The sequence below is a fragment of the Trematosphaeria pertusa genome (genome assembly GCF_010094035.1).
Source record: "Trematosphaeria pertusa strain CBS 122368 unplaced genomic scaffold BU26scaffold_16, whole genome shotgun sequence".
In the NCBI taxonomy this organism is placed as follows: domain Eukaryota; kingdom Fungi; phylum Ascomycota; class Dothideomycetes; order Pleosporales; family Trematosphaeriaceae; genus Trematosphaeria; species Trematosphaeria pertusa.
The window spans coordinates 275,383-295,751 of NW_022987227.1; the positions used below are offsets into that span (position 1 = coordinate 275,383).

Sequence of the window (20,369 nt, forward strand, 5' to 3'; positions counted from 1 at the left end):
TATATTTAATCCTTCCAGCAAGTCCACGAACGTGTTTATTCGAAAAACCAGAGATTCTTCACGACTTCGCATCTAAATGTTAAAAGGTTTACCATATTTGTCTTTCCCTTCGAGATAGATGCCAAGCCGAGCAGCGCGATTAGTCCTCATACTTTGTTCCGCACAACCATGTGGATGCTGACCGGAAATAAGGTTATATTTGACAAACACAACGGCTCCATGTTCAAGATGAACTACTTTTCGGCTGATTCCAAAGATCTAATGGGATACAGAGAAGCTCTGGCGCTATTTGTCGCACCGAACAGTACTGCTTCTCCCCTGTGCAGACTTTTGTGCCGATCTTTGGCGGGTGGTCTCTGCTCTACTTAACTGACTCACTCGTATTTTGTGTTTGTACAACTCTCGTAACAAAGGGTTCAGCGAAGTTTTTAAGGCGAAAAATTCTTGTCGGAGCCTTGCGTAGTACGCCAGGATTGAAGGATCCTCGGAGTGGTAGATGTTATCGCACATCTTACCGTTGAATAAGATTGCCCTGGATGCTCTGATAGAGTAGTAGGGCAATATTTAGGTGTCTGTCTGCGTAAGGTGCTAGTGTCCCCTCTAGAAGATAGGCTCGTAGCGCAATTTGAGTGAGGGTTTGAAGTATTAGACAGCACCACATCTCTAGTAGGCTTAGAAGAATATAATCTACACCTTCTTCGATGATAGCGAGAAAGACAAATTCTTCTTTAACCTCAAGCTCCTTATCTGCGATTCCTAGGTCCCAGACGTAGTAATGTAGACTTCGATTCCGTGCTTAATATTTCGGATCTCTATGGTTCTTGAGTCTGTCCAACGTAGAGGTAGAAGCAATATGGATTATCCTTTTGCTAGAGAACATGAAGGTATATTCCTTTCTTCGCTGGCTTACCTTCGATGGCCAGGAGACTAACTGTCCGATTAGGGGTATGTTTTGGTGTGAAGATATATATGATGTTAAAAAGCTTACCTATCGCGAGTGTATGGTTTTGAACGTAATATGCCCCATGCTTGGGGACACAAAATATTTTCCATCTTCTGCATGATATCGTCTTGAAAATGCGACCTTAAATAGCCGCCGTATCTGTCACCATGACGTTCCTGTACCTTCTGTAACATGTGGCGCAGAATATCCACTGGATCCGGTGGGACAAAGCTGCTCTTTCTATGGTCCAAGAGCGTGCATTCACCTTTTACCTATTCTCTTATTCTGGATTTCTCATCACACCTCATTCCTTTGTACTTCGTTACGGGCTGAACTAAGAGCGCATTCTTATCTACACACATGCCTATTTGCTGAGACATTTCTCTCTTGGCTAGAATTGAGGGCGGCTTTGGGTTAGATATCTCTAGTGGCCAATCTTTATCCCTGGAAAGGTTTGACGATGTATTAGAGTCATAGTATCTATGGGAGGTTACGAGAGCAAGAGGAGCACCGGGCCTGCTAGCTATGGGGACAAATCCCTGTTTGAGTATAACCCGTTTAACTGTAAGCTGTTTCGTAGTGTCGGTTTTGCTGCTCGGCTTGTTCTTTTCGTTAAACCTTAGGACAGTGGATAATGGAACTAGCGATTGGCTTTGGTACACGATTAATTTAACCCTGTTGCGTCTATGAAGGGAGTCGCAGTGCAGGTTAAGATATGAGACTGGTTAATCTAACATGCTATTAGTATATATTGTCTACTTTGTTTTATGCAGTTCTACGCCTTGGTATTTTCGTTGGGGTTGTAGATAAGGCTAAGCCGCAGATAATTTTATTTGTGAAGTAGGGCGATACTTAAGAGAGATCGGATTGGTTAAACTAACCGAATTGGCAGGCAGGCACACAAATTAGGTATCAAGTCACTATAAAGAGTTAGGGCTTCAAAGAGAGACTAAGAGAGTAGTAGCATTGCTTCAATTAATCAGCATATATATATATCAAATAAGAAAAAAAATCTCGTCAGAAAACAACGGTCTCTTAGCTCAGTTGGTTAGAGCGTGGTGCTAATAACGCCAAGGTCGCGAGTTCGACCCTCGTAGAGACCAAAACTTTCTTTTTCTTTTTCTTATACTACATCGCTGTGTCTCTTTTCCTTTTGTTTTTAATCCTCTCTAGCTGTTATTCTATCTGTATTCTCGCGCCATGTGCCCCTTAGTACACTACCCAGTACCTGCCCAGTATTTTTATGCAAGTAGGTAAGCTCTTTAGCTATCTAGTCGTACGCATAGTTAATCTATAAGTATAATATAATACACAGCCTGTTAGATTTTGGCAAGCAGGCTCAGAAGAATTGCGGCTTGGCTGTCTGCCGCCATTCCAACATCCTCCACGTTGCTGAAAGGACACATCGCTCCTTGTAACGCAGAAGTCTCTGTATTTACATTCACCTCCCCTCCTCCTCCCGCCTCCCTCTCCCAAACATCCTCCTCAACCAACCTCCACCTTCCCCTCGCGTATCATCCTGCTCTTCATTACCTCTTTCTCGTCTCCTCTCAGTATCACTTCCGGGCCTTTGCCGCGCCTCCTCCATCCCCTCCTCCAACGATCCTACCATCGCCCACAACCCCAACGGACTCAGCCTCTGACCACCGTACAAGAGAGGGCCCGGCGGTCTCTCAGGTACTCTGAACAGCCCCTGCCGGCAAGTAGGACAAGTGTTGTGCTTCTTGAGCCAGAGCTTGAGGCAGACTTCGTGGAAGGCGTGATGGCATTTGCGGATGAAGACTGCTTTGGGGTTTGGGGAGAGGACATCGAGACAGATGGGGCAGTTGGATGGGCCGACGTCAGGGCGGGGTGTAGGGGTGGTTTCGGTGGTGGTGGTGGTGGTGGATACTTCGATAGGAATGCAGGGGATGAGAGAGTTTGCGAGGAAGGCTTCTTTTCGTTGTAGACGAGTCGCAGGTTTCGCTGCCCGCGGGCACGTATTGTCGGGCCGCGGTGGAGATCTGCCGTGTGTAGACATCTTCTCTAAGAGGTAAATGGAAAGATATGGGGAGGCTCCTATTCGGATATTTGATGATTATGCGAGGAACCTTTGAGTGAATGAAGGGCGGCGCGAGCACTCATGGCGGCATCGTGACAGTGGTTTGGTATCAGCCTGGCAGGGCGAAGTTGCGCTGTTCGGTGACTTGTTGAAGGTGTCCTCCATACCATTCGTGTTGTGAAGTGAGTAGTCAGCAAAATAAAGAGCGATAGGGTATGAACGGGTCAACATTAGAGAGGGTGATGCAAAGATGCTACTGCACTGGCCCTTGTGGAATAGTAATGCCTGTTGCTGATGCATTAGATACATTGCCCCGATACGCCATTAGCTCCAAAAGACACCTGACCTGGCTATGCATAGACAAGACCACGTATGCAGTTTGCTGTTCTCCATCGTCCTAAGCATCACCTGGCTCATTCTTCACCTTCCATCTTTTTCCGTCAGCTCATGTCTCTGCCCACCGAGCAACCGTAATGCTGGTCGTGTAAACCATGGCGCAAACGCCAATGACCATCATGGCGATGTCACCGGCTTTTACCAGTGCCGAAGTCGCGACACCCTTGAAGTGCAAGTAGGCCGGATAGATATACACCAACGGCACGCAGGCGAAACTTCCAATCAGCGCTACGAATTTGTCCAGGTCGCTCGCGCCGACAGCAGAAATGAGCCCTGCCAGTAGAACAATTGAAGTCCGGAAAATATTCTTCTTCCATTTGGTGAGGGAGCTCTGTTTGCCTGAGCGGTGACCGAAGATCTTCCCTTCAATGATACGGATGGCGGGGAAGAGCTGAACGGGTTCTCCGACCATGACCGCGGTAGCGTACAGGAACTGGACTGCGTTGACGAGCTTGCTGGTCTGCGGGAAGTTGGTGATGACTTCAACACTGACGCGCTCGCCAAAGGTACCATAGCAGAGGACGCCGACCGAGGTGAAGATGACAGTGATGATGAGCATCACAATCAAAAGCAGCTTGTTGAAGTTTTCCGGATGCTTCATGCTGGACTGAATAGGAAGGATCAGGCCAATACCCTCGAAGGTGAAGATCGCCGAGCCAATCGTGAGCGTGAAGTCTCGCGGGTTGAAGAGGCGAACCGTCTCGTGGAAGCCGCCCATCTGGGCAAGCCAGGAGACATCGTACCAGTATATGTACGTCAGACCAATTAGGATGAAGACGTCCGCGAGAAGTGCCGCAGGCCCGAGCTTTGATATGTTCCGGATGAAAGACATCGGAATGAGCGCGACAATTTGGATACCGATGAGAACGTTCGTGGAGAGTGGGATGTTCTTTCCCCGCGTGACAGCAGCGAGGAATGAGGAATAGTTTTCTGCCGTGAAGATCATTCCTGCGCAAACGAACCCGATCTGTGATATAGTGATGGAAGTGAGGATGAGTGACCGCAGCCTCCGACCTCCAACAGCGTGTCCGAGCTCTCCATACCCGCCGCCATATCGCGATCGACATTGAAGGAGTAAATGGAAGCACAGCATAGTGACCGCAGCCACTGTGACGAGGGTGATAGAGGAGAAGAGCATTCCACCGTTTTTGAATGCTTTCGGCAAGAACATGATTCCGGTGCCGATGAATGCTTTCAGTAGAGTGAAGAAGGACTGGACGTTTGAAGCGTCTCCTTGCTGCCCAGGTCTTTTGGTGCTTCGCCTGCGTCCAAGCAGCGGTCGTCGTTCGCCCTCCTCAGCAGCCTCCTCGTCTTCAATAGCCTCCTCATCTTCGGATTCGGCAAGATCTTCTCCGGCGAAGCTCCCGTACAGCTCCAGGAAAGAGACGAAGTTCCTTGTGACTGGTGCAGCGATGTAGCTGACACGGTCGCTCTGCCGCTGTAGGAACTGCCTTCTGAAACCTCCGGGCGCCAACTGCTCGGGAACAGGCAGCTCGTCATGGTCGACCTCGGAAGGTTCGTATTCCGTAGGATGCGAGAACGTCTTCGCTCGCTGATGGAGCTTGACTCGCCTGGCATTGGCCTGGATGCGGTACAGATCCCGGTGTATGTCGCCGCCTTGCAGCCGTAGCGACGATTCGGCTGTTAATTCCGGAGCGGACTTGGAAGAAGTGCCTTCCCCGACGGTTTCGGGGGTGGTGCCATCGAATTCGGCTGTGAAGCCAGGGTCCAGATGTTCGGAAAGAACCCTGGCGTCCTGAATATTTTGCTCAGGATTCCTAGTAGGGCTGTCCGACATTTTGAAGCGGTGCTCCCCAAGAGGTAGCTGAGACTGCGCGCGTTGGAGACAAACTGGCGAGACTGAAGATGTGTGTAGGTGGTGAGCTGGGCCAATGACGAGAAAAGTCAAAAGGTGGTACGTGCGCCTGACATCACAATGCTCGCGCTCAGTATCGCGGGTATCACAATAATCCCCAACGCCGTCAAAGCAGGGACAGAGACAGAAAGGCAGATCCCACGGGAGCGACTGAGGGTGTTGGAGAAACAAGGGGAAAAAGTAGGCTTTAAACGCGAAGCTTGAAGCAAAGATGCTGGAACCTTCAAGATCTGCAGGGCTAGGCATTTGTGGGGAAATGCTATGCCTTTTATGGTAAAGTCCGGCAAGAGTACTGCACGTGATGTTCCCACGTGGCGCTCTCCGTCGCGATGCGGTCATTGGTCGATAACCGAGCAGCGACAAGCCTGGCAGAAGATACCGGGTTAATCAATTCACAATATCGGCATTGGGATTCACCCATTAGCCCGCAGTGAACACGTTTCGTCTCGTCCCGGCGCGGAGCTTTTTAAGCCTCACAAGGGAGCCTGCTGCAGGCCTCAGACTTCACTCCTCAACCTCCCTCATCATGGCCCCTCCAGGATTTGCCCCACCGGGGTACACCAAAGAAGGCATCCCCACGCGCTATATGAACAAGCCAGCTCCGCCGCCGGGCGTCGATACCAATGGTCGCGCCTACCTCGTCTTCTTCGGCTATCTGAGTCTTTGCTTCTCGTTAACTGTGTTCATCATCCTCAAGCTCGTGAAGAGCTATACCAGACTATCTAAATCCACAACTGCACGACCACCGCCAAGGGGATATGTGCGGCTGTTTGCTGGTCTCGCTGCAGGCAGCTTACTCACAACTTGGTGGTATATGCTTCAGTACTTCAGGACCTCATACCAAGCATGGCTCATGTGGCGGTCATACTACGATCTCGAGCCGCATCAAAGGCATTGGGGACTGTGGCTGAAAGAAACGTCGCTGTTCAAGGAGGCTTGGGAAATTGCAATTGTGGGCAACGCGCGGTACTGGTGGACACACCAGATATTCTTCTTTGCTTGCGGCCTCGGGCTGTACTTGGAGCAGAAAGGTATGCCTGCATAGCGCTTGCGTCAATCCAGTGCTGACGACTTAAGGGATCCGTCGAGGCATCAAGCACACCTGGGCATTCATGCTGCTGGGTCAAATCGTCGCCATCAGCTTCGCCACGAACCTCTTCCTCCTTGCTCTTCTTCTGAGCCCGCCACCACCGCCACCACCCTCGTCGGCCGGGATCTATAGGAAGAAGTGGCTCGGCCCGTGGCTCATAAGCCTGCTCACGATCATAGCAGCCGAATGGCCAGCTTATATGCTCGCCGACGAGCACTATTGGTACCATAGGACCCAGTTCGTGTCGATGCTCCTGACCCCACACATTGCTCTCCTTATTCTACCCTTCGCCCGCGCCATCATCCCCGAAAAATATCTCACCGACTCGAATGTGGAGCTTGTGGGCGACGTTTACAGGTATCTATGGGTCGCGACTATTGTTGGTGGTGGGATGATGTTCGTACGGGTGACCGGTTTAGCCTGGAGTTACAGTGGCGTCTGGGGCATCTACGACCAGCTATGGGAGCACCCAGCTGTCAGCAGTGTCGCATTTGACGTGATATTTTGCTGGATTTCATGGTACATGTGGTGGAAGATACAGAGGCAAAGCGGCAAAGATGTACCTGGGGCAGAGGAGGCGGATAAGGAAGGCGAATGGGTTGCCGAGAGCTCCGGGACGACGGCCGCGGGGGCACGAGAGGATGACAGCGGGGTGCGCAGACGCTGAAAGGACTCGCGGAGGAGAAATAGGTCCAGCTTGAAATTGAGCTTGAGAGCTCGATGGCGATCTCGTTCGGCGAGATGTGAATGAGGAGACGAAGATCTCGTATCGGGCATGGGCGTGCAGAGATTCATAGAGTGTGTCAGCGTCCAACACCTAAGACCCACCATAATAGAATCATATTAAAAGTCCTATTCTCCGCTCAAGTATTCTTCTGCCTGATTCCCTTCCAGTATCCATCGATACTATGCCCGCGTTCGTCATTGCTTGTAGGCGTTGCTACCCACGAAGCGGAAGAGCAATCCAATTCATCACGAAAAGACTGAAGGCAGTGGTACGGTTGTCTCAAGCTCATTGAGATACAACCTACCACAGTGGTAGAAGGAGTGGTTGACGATCAGACGCGACGGACCGAAATGCCCGCGAACCGGTCCCTTTCCCGCTTAACTAAATTGAGCCTAGTTGATTTTGGAGCTCTCCAAGCTACAAAGGTTTCCCACGTCCTCTGTCCAACGCCTAATCTCTCCAGCAGAGAGGCTATGTCCGCAAGAAGCGGCCAAGACACCAGTACATCACCCCAAGCATGAGAAAACATGAGTCAATCACATGTCTATCGAATCGCCCGAAGTAGGCGCTGAATAATCACTCAGCGCCGACATCCAATACTCTCGATATTGCATCACCGCCACCCCAGCCTTGTACCTCTTCTCACAATCCGCTATCGACAATTATCGATTTCGTAAAAATAAACGATCTTCGACGAGGCGGCCATGGCGACCGTTGAAAGCTTCACCCGATACGGGCCTGCCACAAAGCTTCACTCGCTTCTGCAGCGCACAGATCTATGATTTCCCTATCCAAGACAAATTTTGCGAATTGGGAAAGACTCGGCCTGCGAATACGAGGTGCTCGCTGGATAGTGCGAACTTGAGTTCGGATGCGTTGTGCCATAACGTCACTTTCCGGGGTTGAGAGCGATCGACAGAGGTGCTCGTGACCTCTCTATGCACCTATCTAAATAACGATACTAATCAGCAACGCTAGAAAGTTGATCAAAGGAAGTGGGGTTGCAAAGTGGTATATAATGGAGAGGGCTTGCTCCTGACCGTTCCATCACGGTGAGAATCTACAGAGCTTCGAAGTATTTGATCTCGATACCCCAGCCAGACCTACCTTAGTCACTCGCTTCATACACCCATAGACAAGATCAACATGAAACTCGCGCTTCCAGCCCTCTCTCTAGCCCTCGCAGCATCGGTCGCCGCCCAATTTTACAATGAATCCGCCGCGTTCCAGCTTGTTCTCATCTCAGACGACCCCTCCGTCAACGGCGATACCCTGTCCGCCTGCCACTCGGGCGCTGCGATCGAAGCCCTCTGTCTCTCAAACAGCAACACCACGTCCAAACCGGATCCCATTCCCGCCGCGTCCTTCCATTTCAATTTCTCCGATTCCGTCGTTACCCCCAACGAGACGCTTGGCCAGCCCGGCATCCTAACTTATTGGCTCCAAACATCAACAACACCCATCCCGTCCGCAGTCGAACTGTACTCTGACCCTACGACAAATACCGCCATTCCGCTCTTCTATCCCGGTGCGGATCGCGCGACCACAATGGCATTTGATGAGAACGACATGCTGAATATCCAGGGTTATATCAACTACTCCACCAGTCCGCCTACTGCAGGTAATACCACGGCGTATTATAGGTGGTGGGCCTGCAGGATCTACTATATAGGGTACACGTATGAGGCTCTTGTGTGGGTGGAGGGACCTGGGGAGCCGGAGACGCCTAGATGCGCAAAAGTTGGAGTTAAGAGGGTCTTCATCTGAGAAGGAGGAGATCTCGAAGACTCTTTCTGGGACGATCGTCGTTGGTAGTTTGGAAAGGCAAAAGACGTAATGGCTAGATGTGATGGTCGACGCGACGTATGATAGTAATGCTTAAAGAATAATTCATGTGAACCCTACTCGTTTTCCCAATTACAGCCGGAGAGTCTAGACGCGAAGAGACCTACGCTACTCCAGGCGCCACTCGTGCGGCCAACGTTGTCGAATAGCACATTACTCTCCCTGAAGCTCTTCAGAGGGCGAAGATTGATCGTGAGTCTCAGTAGAGCCTCACTACTTTATCCACCTGAGTGTTAGGAGCTTTAAGGTAGCTCATATCACAAGCGTCTAAGTAGGCTTGATGCATACAACTCCTTCCATATTCGCAGAACGAAATGTCGATCCCCTTTCTGTATCCGAATTACGCACATCACTAGTCTTCGGGAGTGAAAGCCACTATTTGTCTGCGCAGACTGTATTAGAAGAGAAATCTGAGAAAGTATCTAATCGTTGAACGAGCGGACTACTTTTCGCGACATATGAGAAACCGTCCACTTGTGCACCCCAGCCAAGTTTCTACCACTCCTCTTCATCCCATGCGTCATCTCGGTGATGATACACCAACCTTCACCTAAAATTACTGTTCCCCTTGTCAGTCACTGCATGAGGTTTCCCTAGGGAAGATTTAAGAACTTACCTGGCAGTAGTAGATGCTACGGCAAGAAAACCCACTGCCGGAGAAGTGCACCCTCTTATTATCCTTGCGGCACGTAAAGCTGCGGAATCCGTTGGACCCCGAACCCGCAATGGTGAAGTCAGCCTGACTCTGTGCATTCTGCACAATGCTGCTCGTGAAAGTCACACCGCTGTTGAACCTGCAGCTGATTGAGCGGCCCTCCCAGGTGACGAAGCTGCCGCCTTGCACACCACAGGCATCATCGTAGCCGCCATTGGCGTCGTGGCCGGCCTTGTAGTAGTAGAAGTAAGAGCCATAGGTGCCGGCTGGGTCGCAGTTGGAGAGGATGACGGTCTCGGGGGCTTGGCGCTTGGAGAGCGAGGCAGAGGCACTGGGAGCGGCTGGCGCGTTGTCGATGACTACGATGTCGGCGTCGACCGGCCCGGTTGGCGGTGTTTGCTCAATGGCGAGCGCGGAGAGGAAGAAGGTGGAAAGGAGAGAGAAGGTGGTGAGCTTCATTTTGGATTGATTGAGGAACTGGGACTGAGAGTCTCGGAAGATGCTTCTGGAATGTAGTGATTGTGTGTCGAGTGTGCGGTGATGGAACATCGGCTGGGAAAGCAGAGCGTCTTTATAGTCGTCTTCAGCTGACTTTGCATTGACGACATATTCATGTCTTCATCTGATCTTAGAATCAATAGTATCGAGTGCAAGCACCGTACCAGATCTAGTAGGTGTCATACCATACTTGGAGCTTGATAACTGGAGGCTGAAGCTCCAAGCTCCTTCGTGAATTGTCGACCGGGGGGGCCGATACTGCCTTGAGGCATACCTCGACGAGAGTTGCGTTGGCGATAGATGAAAGAAGCCTAGTGCATGCATGCATTTGAGAAGAAGGCAGAGCCCGGAATAGGGTGTAGCCGGTGTTCTCACCTCCTAGTCGAGAGCTCTACACTGCTCAGCCGAGGTATGGTGGCCTTTCAATCTGATTGGGAACTCAATTTACACTGTGCTGGCGTTATACTCGTGTCAACCTCGGTGGTGAGAGTAATTCGTCGGTATGCTGACTGGTTAATTTGCAATACGAGAGCTGGAAGTTAGGCGAGTCGGACCCCAAACATTGACACAGATGGAATAAGGAACTGGGCATACACGAACCCATATAAATCTGATTAGTGAGCAATGCTTGTAGTCTTCTCAATCGTGTGGTGAGCCTTGAATGATGGTTCTCGCGAGCGCTGAGTGGCTGGAGCCGAGTAGGATGTCCAAAAAGGGTGCAACTCTGTCACCGGTCTAGGGAGATGGTGACTTCGCAGTCGGCCGAGCGTGATGACGCATCAGAACCCGTGGTTGATGCGAATGGGAGAGCTGGGGTCGCGCCATGACAACTAGGGTCCGAAAAGGCATCGCTTTACGAGACGGCGTCTATGGATTGACAGCGGATTCGCCGACCGAAACGGTATGCATCGGGAAGCCTCTTGCAGTTCAGTGCGCGTGATAATCTCGTTTAAGGACGAAGTCGAGCTGTCAAAGACGAGATGAAGTCGACATCAGGTTCTGCCCAGGCTTGAACCGGGAGCGGTGATCGGCTAGTGCCAGAAAGGACTAGCGTCTTCTCGTTCTTCCTCGACCTCAACGCCAACTCTTCTCGTCTTCCATTTCTACGAGAGCACCCTTTGTCTTGAAGCACTGAATCTGCCAGCATTTTTGTCGTATGTGCCGTGGATGTGCTAAAGCACGGTTACGTCACGGCTCTGGACCTAAGGAGCCCTTCATATGCCACTGCCACTCATCGTCAATAGGACGAGTATTCTCGACAAAAAACAAGCCGGCCTTTCTACTGCAGCACGGTTACACCATGTCAGAGAGCAACTTAGTGCAAAGCTAATTCATTTGTTACAACGTACGATGCTCTCGTCCGCCTCCAGGTATTCAAGTGATTGTTCCAATTAGCGACGGGCGTGGATGGGTGCCGCAGTGTCCGCTCAATTCTTTTACTCTACATTATCGAATTTCTAGATTCACTGAACAGGAAGGGCCGGACTTAAATGACGCCTTCCGGACCATCCGGCGCGACGCGTCGGTCCCAACCAGCAACGGCGATGCGGGAATAGCGGCTTCCGCATGTCGTCGTCACCACGATAGCTTCAACGATAGCTTTCGCTTATATGGGCCACTGCGAATGCAACCCCGTTGCTGAAGCACCAAGCTCGACAGTGTTAGCCAGGCGTCTTCAATCGTATGATTGAACGAATCCCGCCATTCGTTTGTTGTTCACATTCTTCGATGTCTCTTTCTATTGCCTCTCTGCTAGCCATTCTCTCTATCACCCGAGCCGCGTTCGCTCAGAGTCCAACCTCCGGTACTCCTTCAACGACCCCTATCGAGCCATCAACGAACCTAGAGTCCTACCTATACGACTATGGAATGACACTGGAAACGAGCCTCTTAGGAGCAGCCTATCCGACCAACCTGTCCTCGTCCTTGTCTCCTTTTTCGCCTACTTCCTCATCGACCTCCGCATCTCTAATAGCTATAACTGGAACTTCAAGTTCGACTCCACCTCAAAACGCCACCGCTTCTGCTAGCACAGCAGCTCACGCGCGACCTACGAATACACGACCATGCAATGGTTACGCGGAATTCTGCAATCGGAAATTCAGCAATGTCTCAATGGTCGTTGCGCACAATAGCCCATTCGTCGTTCCAAACAACGCTGCCAGCAACCAGGATCTGAAAGTCCTCACGCAGCTCGAGGACGGAGTGCGTGGCTGTAAGTGTGCTCGAATAGCGCTCCCAATTTTGAATGCTAACGACTTCCTCAAGTGCAATTCGAGACACATTATCCTAACGCCACTGTAGGGCTACGCCTCTGCCATACGTCGTGCGATCTCCTTGATGCCGGCTCCCTTGAATCGTACCTTACGATCGTCCAAGGATGGCTTGCTGCGCATCCCTACGAAGTCATTGCGATCATGATGGGCAACGATGCTCGCGTACAAGCGACTACGTACGTTGAGCCATTCCAGAACGCGGGCCTGATACCCTACCTATACATTCCACCCAGCGGCACTATGACGCTGGATCAGTGGCCCACTTTGTCTGAGATGATTTTGCATAATACGCGAGTCGTCGTTATGCTGGACTACCTAGCAAACCAGGCCGAAGTGCCCTGGCTACTCGACGAATTCAGCTACCAATGGCAAACACCCTTTTCGCCAACAGATCCCGCTTTCCCCTGCACGCAGCAACGCCCACCCAACCAGGCAGACACCGTGTCTAGAGATAAGGTATACATGCTCAACCATAACCTGAACATCCAAATCCCGCTCTTCGGGCAGGAGGTCCTCATCCCTGCATACACTCTGCTCGACGAAGTCAACGCGGTGTCGGGAAATGGCAGTCTTGGTTTGAACGTCAACAACTGCGCAGCTATGTGGGGCCGGCCACCAAACTGGTTGCTCGTAGATTACTACAATTTTGGAAGCTTCAACGGATCGGTGTTCCAAGTCGCTGCGACTGCGAACAACGTATCTTACAACCGGGGCTCCTGCTGCGGCACGGAAGTCACGAATGCCGCCAGACGAGATTCTGGGAACGGCATGGGGTCCGTTTACGCTGTTATAGGAGCCTTTTGTTTCCTCATCCTGCTGTAAGTTTCATGTCAGCGGACATGGAACTTTCTCGTTTCTGATTGCCCTGCTCACTCGGGACAGGTGGGCCTGGCATTACAACTGGTTGCACGCTGTCTATGTCTTCTGCAGCTTCTGCCTTTGGCACACTGGACAGACGCTGGCTACCTCCTTATGGTTTTTTGGGGTAAACGCGAGGGTTTGCATCGGATGCTTGGGCGCAAAAAAAGCTGTAGAAAAGCGCAAGGTGTTGATGGAGATGGATCAAGCGGTGTGATGTTTAATTTGCGCACGGTGGCTTCGGTTTGTACGGGTCTCAGTGCACCATTCAAGAACCTTTCTTCCCCTCCACTCTTGCATCTCGGTCACTCTTCTATACCTTCCCCGGCCCAGTGTGGTAGGAGGCGTTCCATCACACCTAAAAATTCACCATGAACCGCTCAAGGGGGAACGCCGTATACCTTCATCGTGCCAAAGTCAGTGCACGGTCGATCTCGCAACTCACGCTCTCTGATTCCACAGTCTATATAAACTACACTCGGCGCAAGCGTATTAGCACACAACTTCCTCAGTCTGCTCCATCTAGACTCGGCCCTTAATCAGGACTCGACTTAATCAATTGGCCATCACCATGGGTTTCAATCCGCACCCCCGTCTTCTTTCCCGCCTCGCGACTCTCAAGCGTGATGCTCGAGCCGGCGACGATTACGCATACACCCAACGCTTCACACTTATGACCCAATCGCCAGAAGAGGGCTCACTCATGTGGCGAGAAGACGTGTACCGGTACAAGTACGTGCCTATCCCCCAACAGGATGACCCTGTGGCTCGAGTCATCATCAGCATCAGCAAGGCACTTAAACGCGAGAACTGTGATTTCGCAAACGTCAGCATCAAAGTATGGGGCACTACGAGTGCACCGCCCATTTGGCCTCCCCAAGCATGTCCTCCAGGCCACTCTGTCAAGTTCTACACCTTCACGCAGGAGGCTCAGGAGTTCCCGCTCACGGTCCCGATAACTATCGTTCCGGCATTCGGCCCACTGTCCCCTGATACTCTCTATGTCTACCTGGGAAACTCGAAAGTGTGGACGCCGCTTAAGGAGTGGCTGCCTACAATTCCTGACCTGAATCCCATCTGCGCTCGCACCCCTCCCGAGATGACACGGATATGGCGGACACGCAACGGCCGAACGTTCTGTCTCATGGACCTACCATCAGAGTTACGTGCCATCATCTTCGAGTACACCCTCGGTCCTGAGATCTATCCGCTTAGCAAAGTGCCTGTGAGGCTGCAAGAGCGATCAGCAAACGCGCAAAGACGCGGAGATCTTCCTGGGTTTCGGCTACTCGAATAAACTCATGAATTCTGAGCCCTGCGTGGACTACTGCTCGCGGCCGCACGTCCAGGAGAGTCGCCCCATCATATAGCGTCCTAACTATGCCATCTTGCGCGCAAGCAGGCAGATCTACGCTGAGGCAATGCAGGCGGCCTGGCAAGGCACCACGAAGCATTTCACCGACTTCAACATCTTCACACTGGTCGCTGACACCGAAGCCGGACCCGCGGCGAAGTATAACTGCCTTTCAAGGATCCACCTCAGCTTCACGAACGTGGAGTGGTTCAAGTTCCTTGGCGTCCAAATCACCGCTGATGGCCTAGCTGTTGATGATACGCACTCCCTGGGCAGCTATCTCACCGAGGCGAAGCTGCCCAAGTTGACGTACCTCGAGATGCGCTTCCGCAACCCGGAGGACGGGACTATGGAGCCCGTGGGCGGATAATGGAAGGAGCGGTCTGCGTAACTGCTGCCACTGCACGTTTGCTTTCCCATTCGTATCATGGATTGCGAGAGTCAAGCTGGTCGGCTTTGTGAAGTGCGACACGAAGTTGAAGTGGGAGTACATTTTTGCACACGCTCACCGCGACGAACACAACCACGAGGAGGCCCTGCAAGCGGTTCTCAGCACGCCATCGTATCTCCTGCGAGTACCAACCCCTCGACGTCTTGAACCTGCAGTGCTAATTAATGTGATGCATAGCCCACCTCCATGCACCTGCCCGAAATCCTGCGCCCAGAAGCGTCGCACTCGATGGTACACGAAGCTTGGCTGGGAGCGTCGGGGTTTTAAGCCGGGCAACTCCTTCGACTTCGACTTCGAGGACGACGAGATCGAGAATGCTGAGTTGAATAAGTCGAATGGGTATACCGCGAGCAGACGGGGATATCCTACTAAGCGAATTCGGGACGAGATGGAGAATCTTGAGTAGGGGTTTGGCTCGAACGGTGGTTACACCCACCGGGTGACGACGTGTCTGTTATGAGGCGAGTTTTGTTCCACTGTAAACACCTGCGAAGGCCTCTAGGGTGGCTGTTACGCACGCCGTTATATCCGGACAATCCCGCACCGTAGGAGGTTGCGATATTATGAGTTAGTGGCAAGGACATGTTAGATAGCTTCGAGCAAGGCATATAACGTCCTGCAGAGCCTCGAGTTCCCACGACAATATAACGTCCCTATACACTCCACAGCGGCAATCAAGCACACCATGACCAACGCGACATCGCCATCCCAGAATGTCCCCTAAAACTTCCCAAAATCTATTAATAATTTCTTAATCCCTTTCAGGAAGTTTTTCCCTCTTCTTCTTCTCCACACGCACGCCAACCTCTTCCGCACGAAATTGACAGGGACGCGCAAAAAAGCAAGCTCTACATACATACCTTCCAAGAGACCCATCAAAACTTCCCAAAACTTCCTAAAATCCATTAATATTTATGTAATCATAATCGGGAAGAATTAGCCCAAAAAAATGCGTACAGACCGCAAAAACAATCCCATTAGCCCGTACGATGCATCTGCCAGGGAGGGAGACGGAAGGCAAGATGTGTACTTGCCTGATTTCCAAAGTGGGGACCAAGCCTCGCGCGCAATGGAGCCGCATGCTCATCGAATTCTCTCTCACTCGCATAGATGACGTCAAAAGGAGAGGGGAGGAAGAGCACATGCGCATCGCGATTTTGCAGTTTCCAATATCCCCAAGATTAGATTATGGCGGACCAGATCTACAACGTTCATGCCCCAATAGTCCTCATCACCGGCAGTCCAACCCAATCGTGACAATACCCAGATACCCAATGCTAATACTCAATACCATGACCAAAGGAGACTCGTCGTGCCGAGGTCCAGGACTACAAAGCAATACAAGACAAAAGCAGTGTGAGCTAGGAAGCCCACCTGCATCGGGTATCAAACCGCTAGAAACAAAAGATACGAAAAAGAGGATGCAATAGTAACAAGATAGAGATGGAAAAAGGAGAGATCGTGAGTAGCCCGTAGCCAGAAAATAGGAGATGGAGGGTAGACGCCCGACGCGACCGGCATGATATCCAGAAGACCAAAAGATGACGGGAGATAGGAAGTGGAGGTGGGCCGTTCAGTACCTCAGTGTGTCGTAGTCCCTCATCCCACCAAGGCTGCCCCAAGCAGCAAGCACGTCTTCGCTGACACTGCATCTCGTGCTCGCTGTGCCCACAGCCACAGTCTCCTTCTTCATGCTCGCCATGCTGCTGACGCGGCTCGCGGCCCGGCTTGACCTGCGCTCCCGCGTACTAGCGACGGGTGAAGATGTGCGGGAAGATACAATACTGTTATGCCTGCTTTTAGGAAGAACGGTGGTAGATGCGGAGAGGGAGCTCTGCCGCTGTGGGCTCTTTTTGGGTAGCTTTGGCTGGGGCATGGCATGTTCAAAGATGCTTGGTGTGCGAGATGAGGGCCGGGACGAAGCTTCAGAGAACGGAGGAGGGTCGCAGGATTCGCGGGTTGTCAGTTTTGATCCGAGGGGCGTTGGCACATCGGCTCCGCTAGATGCCGTGCGACGGCGTTGGTGGTGGGCAGAATTGGGTGGGTGCTGCTTGATGCTCCCCGAGGGCATATCGATGACACCCGTCTCAAGAACTGTGACTTCGTCATTGTCCCCATTGCAGGAGGGCTCGCTGCCGGCAACCTTTACGTCGACATCGTTCTCGCCGTGTCGTAGGCCTGGAGTAACAGGCGAAGGAGGATGGTCGGTAGTCGTTGGGGAGGCAATGCTCGCGGTGGGGGTAGATGTCGGGAAGGGGTCAAGAGGCGAGGATTCAGGTGGTGGGGATAGATGGTGTGCAAGGGTGGCTTGACTTGAGGGAGAAGGAGAAACCTGGCGTTCGGAGCCGGGGTCGCAGGACGAGCTGTCTCGGAGCATACTTGATCCCACGGCTGACTCGTAAGCTGCCTTAATAGGTCGACCCCGGGACGGGGCTAAAAGCAGCGGGGACGGGGAAGGAGCGAAAGATTTTCGGGCAGATTTTTTTGTCTCCACGACTCGCACGGGGCTCGCGGACGGGCTCTCTACCGAGAGGAAGGCAGACGTCCGATGTATTTTAGAGGTCATCTCGGGCGGTGTCTTCTGTCGGACGTCCTCTTGACCTATCGCAGTGTGGTAGCCTTCAGTCCAGCTCTGCTTTACCATCGCGGCTCGCTTCTTCCGCATCATCTCCAGCAGTGCCTCCTCTTCTGCAGTCACTGCCATCATCTTGTGCGTCATCTCTCCGCGGGGACGTGGCTCGCTCACTGAAGTGCGAATGCTGTGGGAAGACGGAGACAAGGGGCGATGAGCAGCTGTCTTCGGTCGAACGTCTTCATCCTCGGGTATCACAGACGGTTGCCTGAGATGGCTCGACCGCCTGCTGCTGCTATGATTCCTGGGGAAATGTTGTGGCGTGTAAGGTTCCGGGGTATACATAACCTCGATTGTCGCTGCATTTGTCGACGTGGATAACAGACTGAGCTTCCCCGCAGATGGTCGCCTTGAATTACGTGGTCGTACCTCATATGCTTGGGCCTGGCCGATAACGATATCTCCATGATCTTCCGTCATGTCTATGCTGTCGCGTACCGGTACCCTGCCCTTGGGACGCTTGACATGCTCATCTTCGTCCTCCGAGGACGAGAAAGACAGAACACTTGAATCCTGCAGGTTGCTCTTCGAGAAGGCCGATTCCTTGGTCCTGGTGGTAGCGACTGATGATTGGCTTTGCACGGAGAATTGACTTGGCGAGTTCAAGCGGTGAGCCATCGATGAGTTAGCGTGAATGAATTGCTCCTTCCTTGGGTCCGGAATGTATTGAGGGGCACGTGAGCCCTGTTGCTTTGCCATCCTGTTGTCTGGTATGAGCCGCCCAAGAGAGCTTTTCCGCATAGGAGCTAGTGGCTGTCCATTCGGGTTCACAGGTATAGGAGCAGGGACCGGGGTTTTTTGGTCATCTAGCAGTTCGTCGCTGTCCTCGTCTAGGCCTTCGAACCAGTGCTGTATTCCGCGAGGGGGTCGTCTAACGTTTATCTTGGCGTTGTCGTACGTGTCGCGCTTGTGCAACCGGACCGGAGACGTCGATCTTGGGGGTTGAGCCGAAGGATGCTGTCGCGTCGCGGGCTTCGTTAATTTTGCGTGACCCCTCGGGGTTGGAGTGGGCTCGCGCGTCATGGGGCGAGGGAAGTAGTCTGATACAGTCGACAAAGCTGTGGGAGAGTTTACCAGCTTGTTCGGTGAGAGGAGAGGACCGGCGGACCCCTGTCCTCCATGGCTCTTCGGCTTCGGGAAGAGTTTGGACAGATCCAGCCGTGGAGGTTTGCTTTTCCGGTGTTGCCTCTTGGCCTCATCTGATATTTCCTGGGCCAGCGGGCTGGGGACGTGATCGTGGTCGTATGTTCCTATCGGTGGCATCCCCCTCCTGAGCGCCCTGTCGCGGACCGCGGAGTCGGACGTCTGCTGCGAGATATATAGGGGAGACGTCTGGGGGTCGTAATGGGAGCGCATGGTGGAATTGGAGGTACTGGGATGCAAATGCCGGCTGACTGAGCTACAGTTCGATCCACGCCTTTCCTCCCCATTATACGTAAAGGAAGTCGGCAAGACGTTCGACGACGCGCGGTTCGACATGTTCGGCCGCCGTGGAGGTATCATGCCACTCTCCTCTGTCGCTGTCGGAGATGGTTTGTCGCCGAATTCTGATCCAGGCTCGGAGACGGTGATGGTCATATACCCGGGGCTGGGTGGGACGGAAGCTTGCCTCGACGAGGGGCGGAATGGCGGTCCAGCTGTTCCCAGGACTCGCTGGGCTTTGGAGTAACTCGAGGGCTCGTCGTAGCGCGGCGCCCATTCGGGGACGGCGGGTGTCGATGTTATCGAAGGGATGGGGCTCGCGTCCGCCTTGTTCTTGTCGACTTTGGGGTTCTTGTTGCGCCCGGGGAGGGGGAAGGAGAACTTCGGGCCACGACTGCGACCCATGATGGGCGAAATGGACTGCTGGCGTGGCAGATTTGGTGGCTCGACTCTAAGACAGGCTACGACTCAGTAAAAGGCAGAAAATGGCGGACTGAGTCGCGGCACCTTTCGGGGTCTTGGGCCTATCTACGGGACTGCATCGGGCCCAATTGGCCTGGGAGAAGACGGCGGCGGGCCCCAGTTGCGCTGCCGGGGTCTCGAGTGCCAGCCGGGAACATGTGAGGGCAAAGCGGTTGGAATTGGCGTGGTTGCGAAAGGAGCGGCTGCGGTGGAATGGCGGCGGCGGCGTCGACTGGGCGGAGGTGTGGTTCAAGAGCGGGCTCCTGCTCTGTGCATGGCCGCGCCAAAAAGGTGCGGTACCTGAGTCCAAGCTTGCAGATAGACTAGCTGCAGCGCTCGAGGGGCACGCCCGGCTAGCACCAGGGACGCATGAGAAGGCTGACAGAAAGAGGGGATATGCGCCGGTGGGAGTAAGACTCAGGAGGGCGGCCACGACAAGTATGATAATTGTTTGTTCTATCCGCTGGGGTGGACGTCTATCTGCTGCCCATGCTCGCTCGTCACCTGCGCCAAAAAGCCGGCGACGTGCCGCCAAAAGTCGGGTCAACCTGGAGCTGATCCAGGGGCCTCCGGGCGCGCTAGGGGCGTGGCGCCGCATGCAATTGGCTGGAGGCCGTGGATCGCTGCTGTGGCGGCCAGGCGCTTGCCCGCATGTGGACAGCGCAGCCTCGCATCCCGGTGCATGCAGGTGCACGTCGCTGTCGCAACTCATGCTGGGGGCGCTGCAGCGGCGCCCGCTATGCCCCGAGTATTGATGGGGTAGAAGTCGCAAGCAGGACCCCGTCGCGGGGTGTGCCAAAGGCTGCGTTCCTGTGAAGGTGTAGCGTGAGCCGCTGCGCTAGT

At 53.0% G+C, this 20,369-nt stretch overlaps 7 protein-coding genes and 1 non-coding gene across 8 annotated transcripts; 5 read left to right on the forward strand and 3 right to left on the reverse strand.

Moving 5' to 3' along the window:
- Nucleotides 1–756: 756 nt before the first annotated feature.
- Nucleotides 757–5,453, reverse strand: BU26DRAFT_554528 (uncharacterized protein; the record flags this gene model as incomplete). The annotated part of the gene is made up of 8 exons (XM_033832268.1): nucleotides 3,446–5,453; nucleotides 2,438–2,946; nucleotides 2,172–2,209; nucleotides 1,825–1,892; nucleotides 1,247–1,627; nucleotides 989–1,183; nucleotides 911–927; nucleotides 757–827 (listed from the first exon to the last, which is right to left on the reverse strand). Exons 1-8 carry the CDS (start codon nucleotides 5,176–5,178, stop codon nucleotides 757–759), a joined length of 3,012 nt encoding a protein of 1,003 aa, XP_033678675.1. The 5' UTR covers nucleotides 5,179–5,453.
- On the forward strand, nucleotides 1,973–2,046 carry BU26DRAFT_t55. The gene has a single exon. It is a non-coding gene; the product is annotated as a tRNA-Ile (tRNA).
- A 217-nt stretch (nucleotides 5,454–5,670) lies between the features above and the next one.
- Nucleotides 5,671–7,382, forward strand: BU26DRAFT_609022 (uncharacterized protein). The gene is made up of 2 exons (XM_033835895.1): nucleotides 5,671–6,287; nucleotides 6,334–7,382. The coding sequence occupies exons 1-2, from the start codon at nucleotides 5,783–5,785 to the stop codon at nucleotides 7,011–7,013; spliced, it is 1,185 nt and encodes a 394-aa protein (XP_033678676.1). The 5' UTR covers nucleotides 5,671–5,782; the 3' UTR covers nucleotides 7,014–7,382.
- Nucleotides 7,383–7,815: 433 nt separating this feature from the next.
- On the forward strand, nucleotides 7,816–9,135 carry BU26DRAFT_523262 (uncharacterized protein). Its single transcript, XM_033830000.1, has one exon. It carries the CDS (start codon nucleotides 8,220–8,222, stop codon nucleotides 8,838–8,840), a length of 621 nt encoding a protein of 206 aa, XP_033678677.1. The 5' UTR covers nucleotides 7,816–8,219; the 3' UTR covers nucleotides 8,841–9,135.
- A 339-nt stretch (nucleotides 9,136–9,474) lies between these two features.
- On the reverse strand, nucleotides 9,475–10,032 carry BU26DRAFT_509481 (uncharacterized protein; the record flags this gene model as incomplete). The annotated part of the gene is made up of 2 exons (XM_033827150.1): nucleotides 9,475–9,477; nucleotides 9,535–10,032. 2 exons carry the CDS (start codon nucleotides 10,030–10,032, stop codon nucleotides 9,475–9,477), a joined length of 501 nt encoding a protein of 166 aa, XP_033678678.1.
- Nucleotides 10,033–11,940: 1,908 nt separating this feature from the next.
- On the forward strand, nucleotides 11,941–13,169 carry BU26DRAFT_436481 (PLC-like phosphodiesterase; the record flags this gene model as incomplete). The annotated part of the gene is made up of 2 exons (XM_033824179.1): nucleotides 11,941–12,286; nucleotides 12,340–13,169. 2 exons carry the CDS (start codon nucleotides 11,941–11,943, stop codon nucleotides 13,167–13,169), a joined length of 1,176 nt encoding a protein of 391 aa, XP_033678679.1.
- A 607-nt stretch (nucleotides 13,170–13,776) lies between these two features.
- BU26DRAFT_609026 (uncharacterized protein) lies at nucleotides 13,777–15,416 on the forward strand (the record flags this gene model as incomplete). Its single annotated transcript, XM_033835896.1, has 3 exons — nucleotides 13,777–14,430; nucleotides 14,633–14,917; nucleotides 15,006–15,416. 3 exons carry the CDS (start codon nucleotides 13,777–13,779, stop codon nucleotides 15,414–15,416), a joined length of 1,350 nt encoding a protein of 449 aa, XP_033678680.1.
- A 1,095-nt stretch (nucleotides 15,417–16,511) lies between these two features.
- BU26DRAFT_106788 (uncharacterized protein) lies at nucleotides 16,512–19,674 on the reverse strand. The gene has a single exon (XM_033819339.1). The coding sequence runs from the start codon at nucleotides 19,467–19,469 to the stop codon at nucleotides 16,584–16,586; it is 2,886 nt and encodes a 961-aa protein (XP_033678681.1). The 5' UTR covers nucleotides 19,470–19,674; the 3' UTR covers nucleotides 16,512–16,583.
- Between the last annotated feature and the right edge of the window lie 695 nt (nucleotides 19,675–20,369).

Excerpts from the sequence above, each read along its gene's own strand:
- BU26DRAFT_609022 (XM_033835895.1), top strand. The coding sequence starts at position 5,783 with ATGGCCCCTCCAGGATTTGCCCCACCGGGGTACACCAAAGAAGGCATC. Across the intron at positions 6,288-6,333 it reads GCTGTACTTGGAGCAGAAAG|GGATCCGTCGAGGCATCAAG; the intron begins GTATGCCTGCAT and ends TGACGACTTAAG.
- BU26DRAFT_523262 (XM_033830000.1), top strand. The coding sequence starts at position 8,220 with ATGAAACTCGCGCTTCCAGCCCTCTCTCTAGCCCTCGCAGCATCGGTC.
- BU26DRAFT_106788 (XM_033819339.1), bottom strand. The coding sequence starts at position 19,469 with ATGGGTCGCAGTCGTGGCCCGAAGTTCTCCTTCCCCCTCCCCGGGCGC.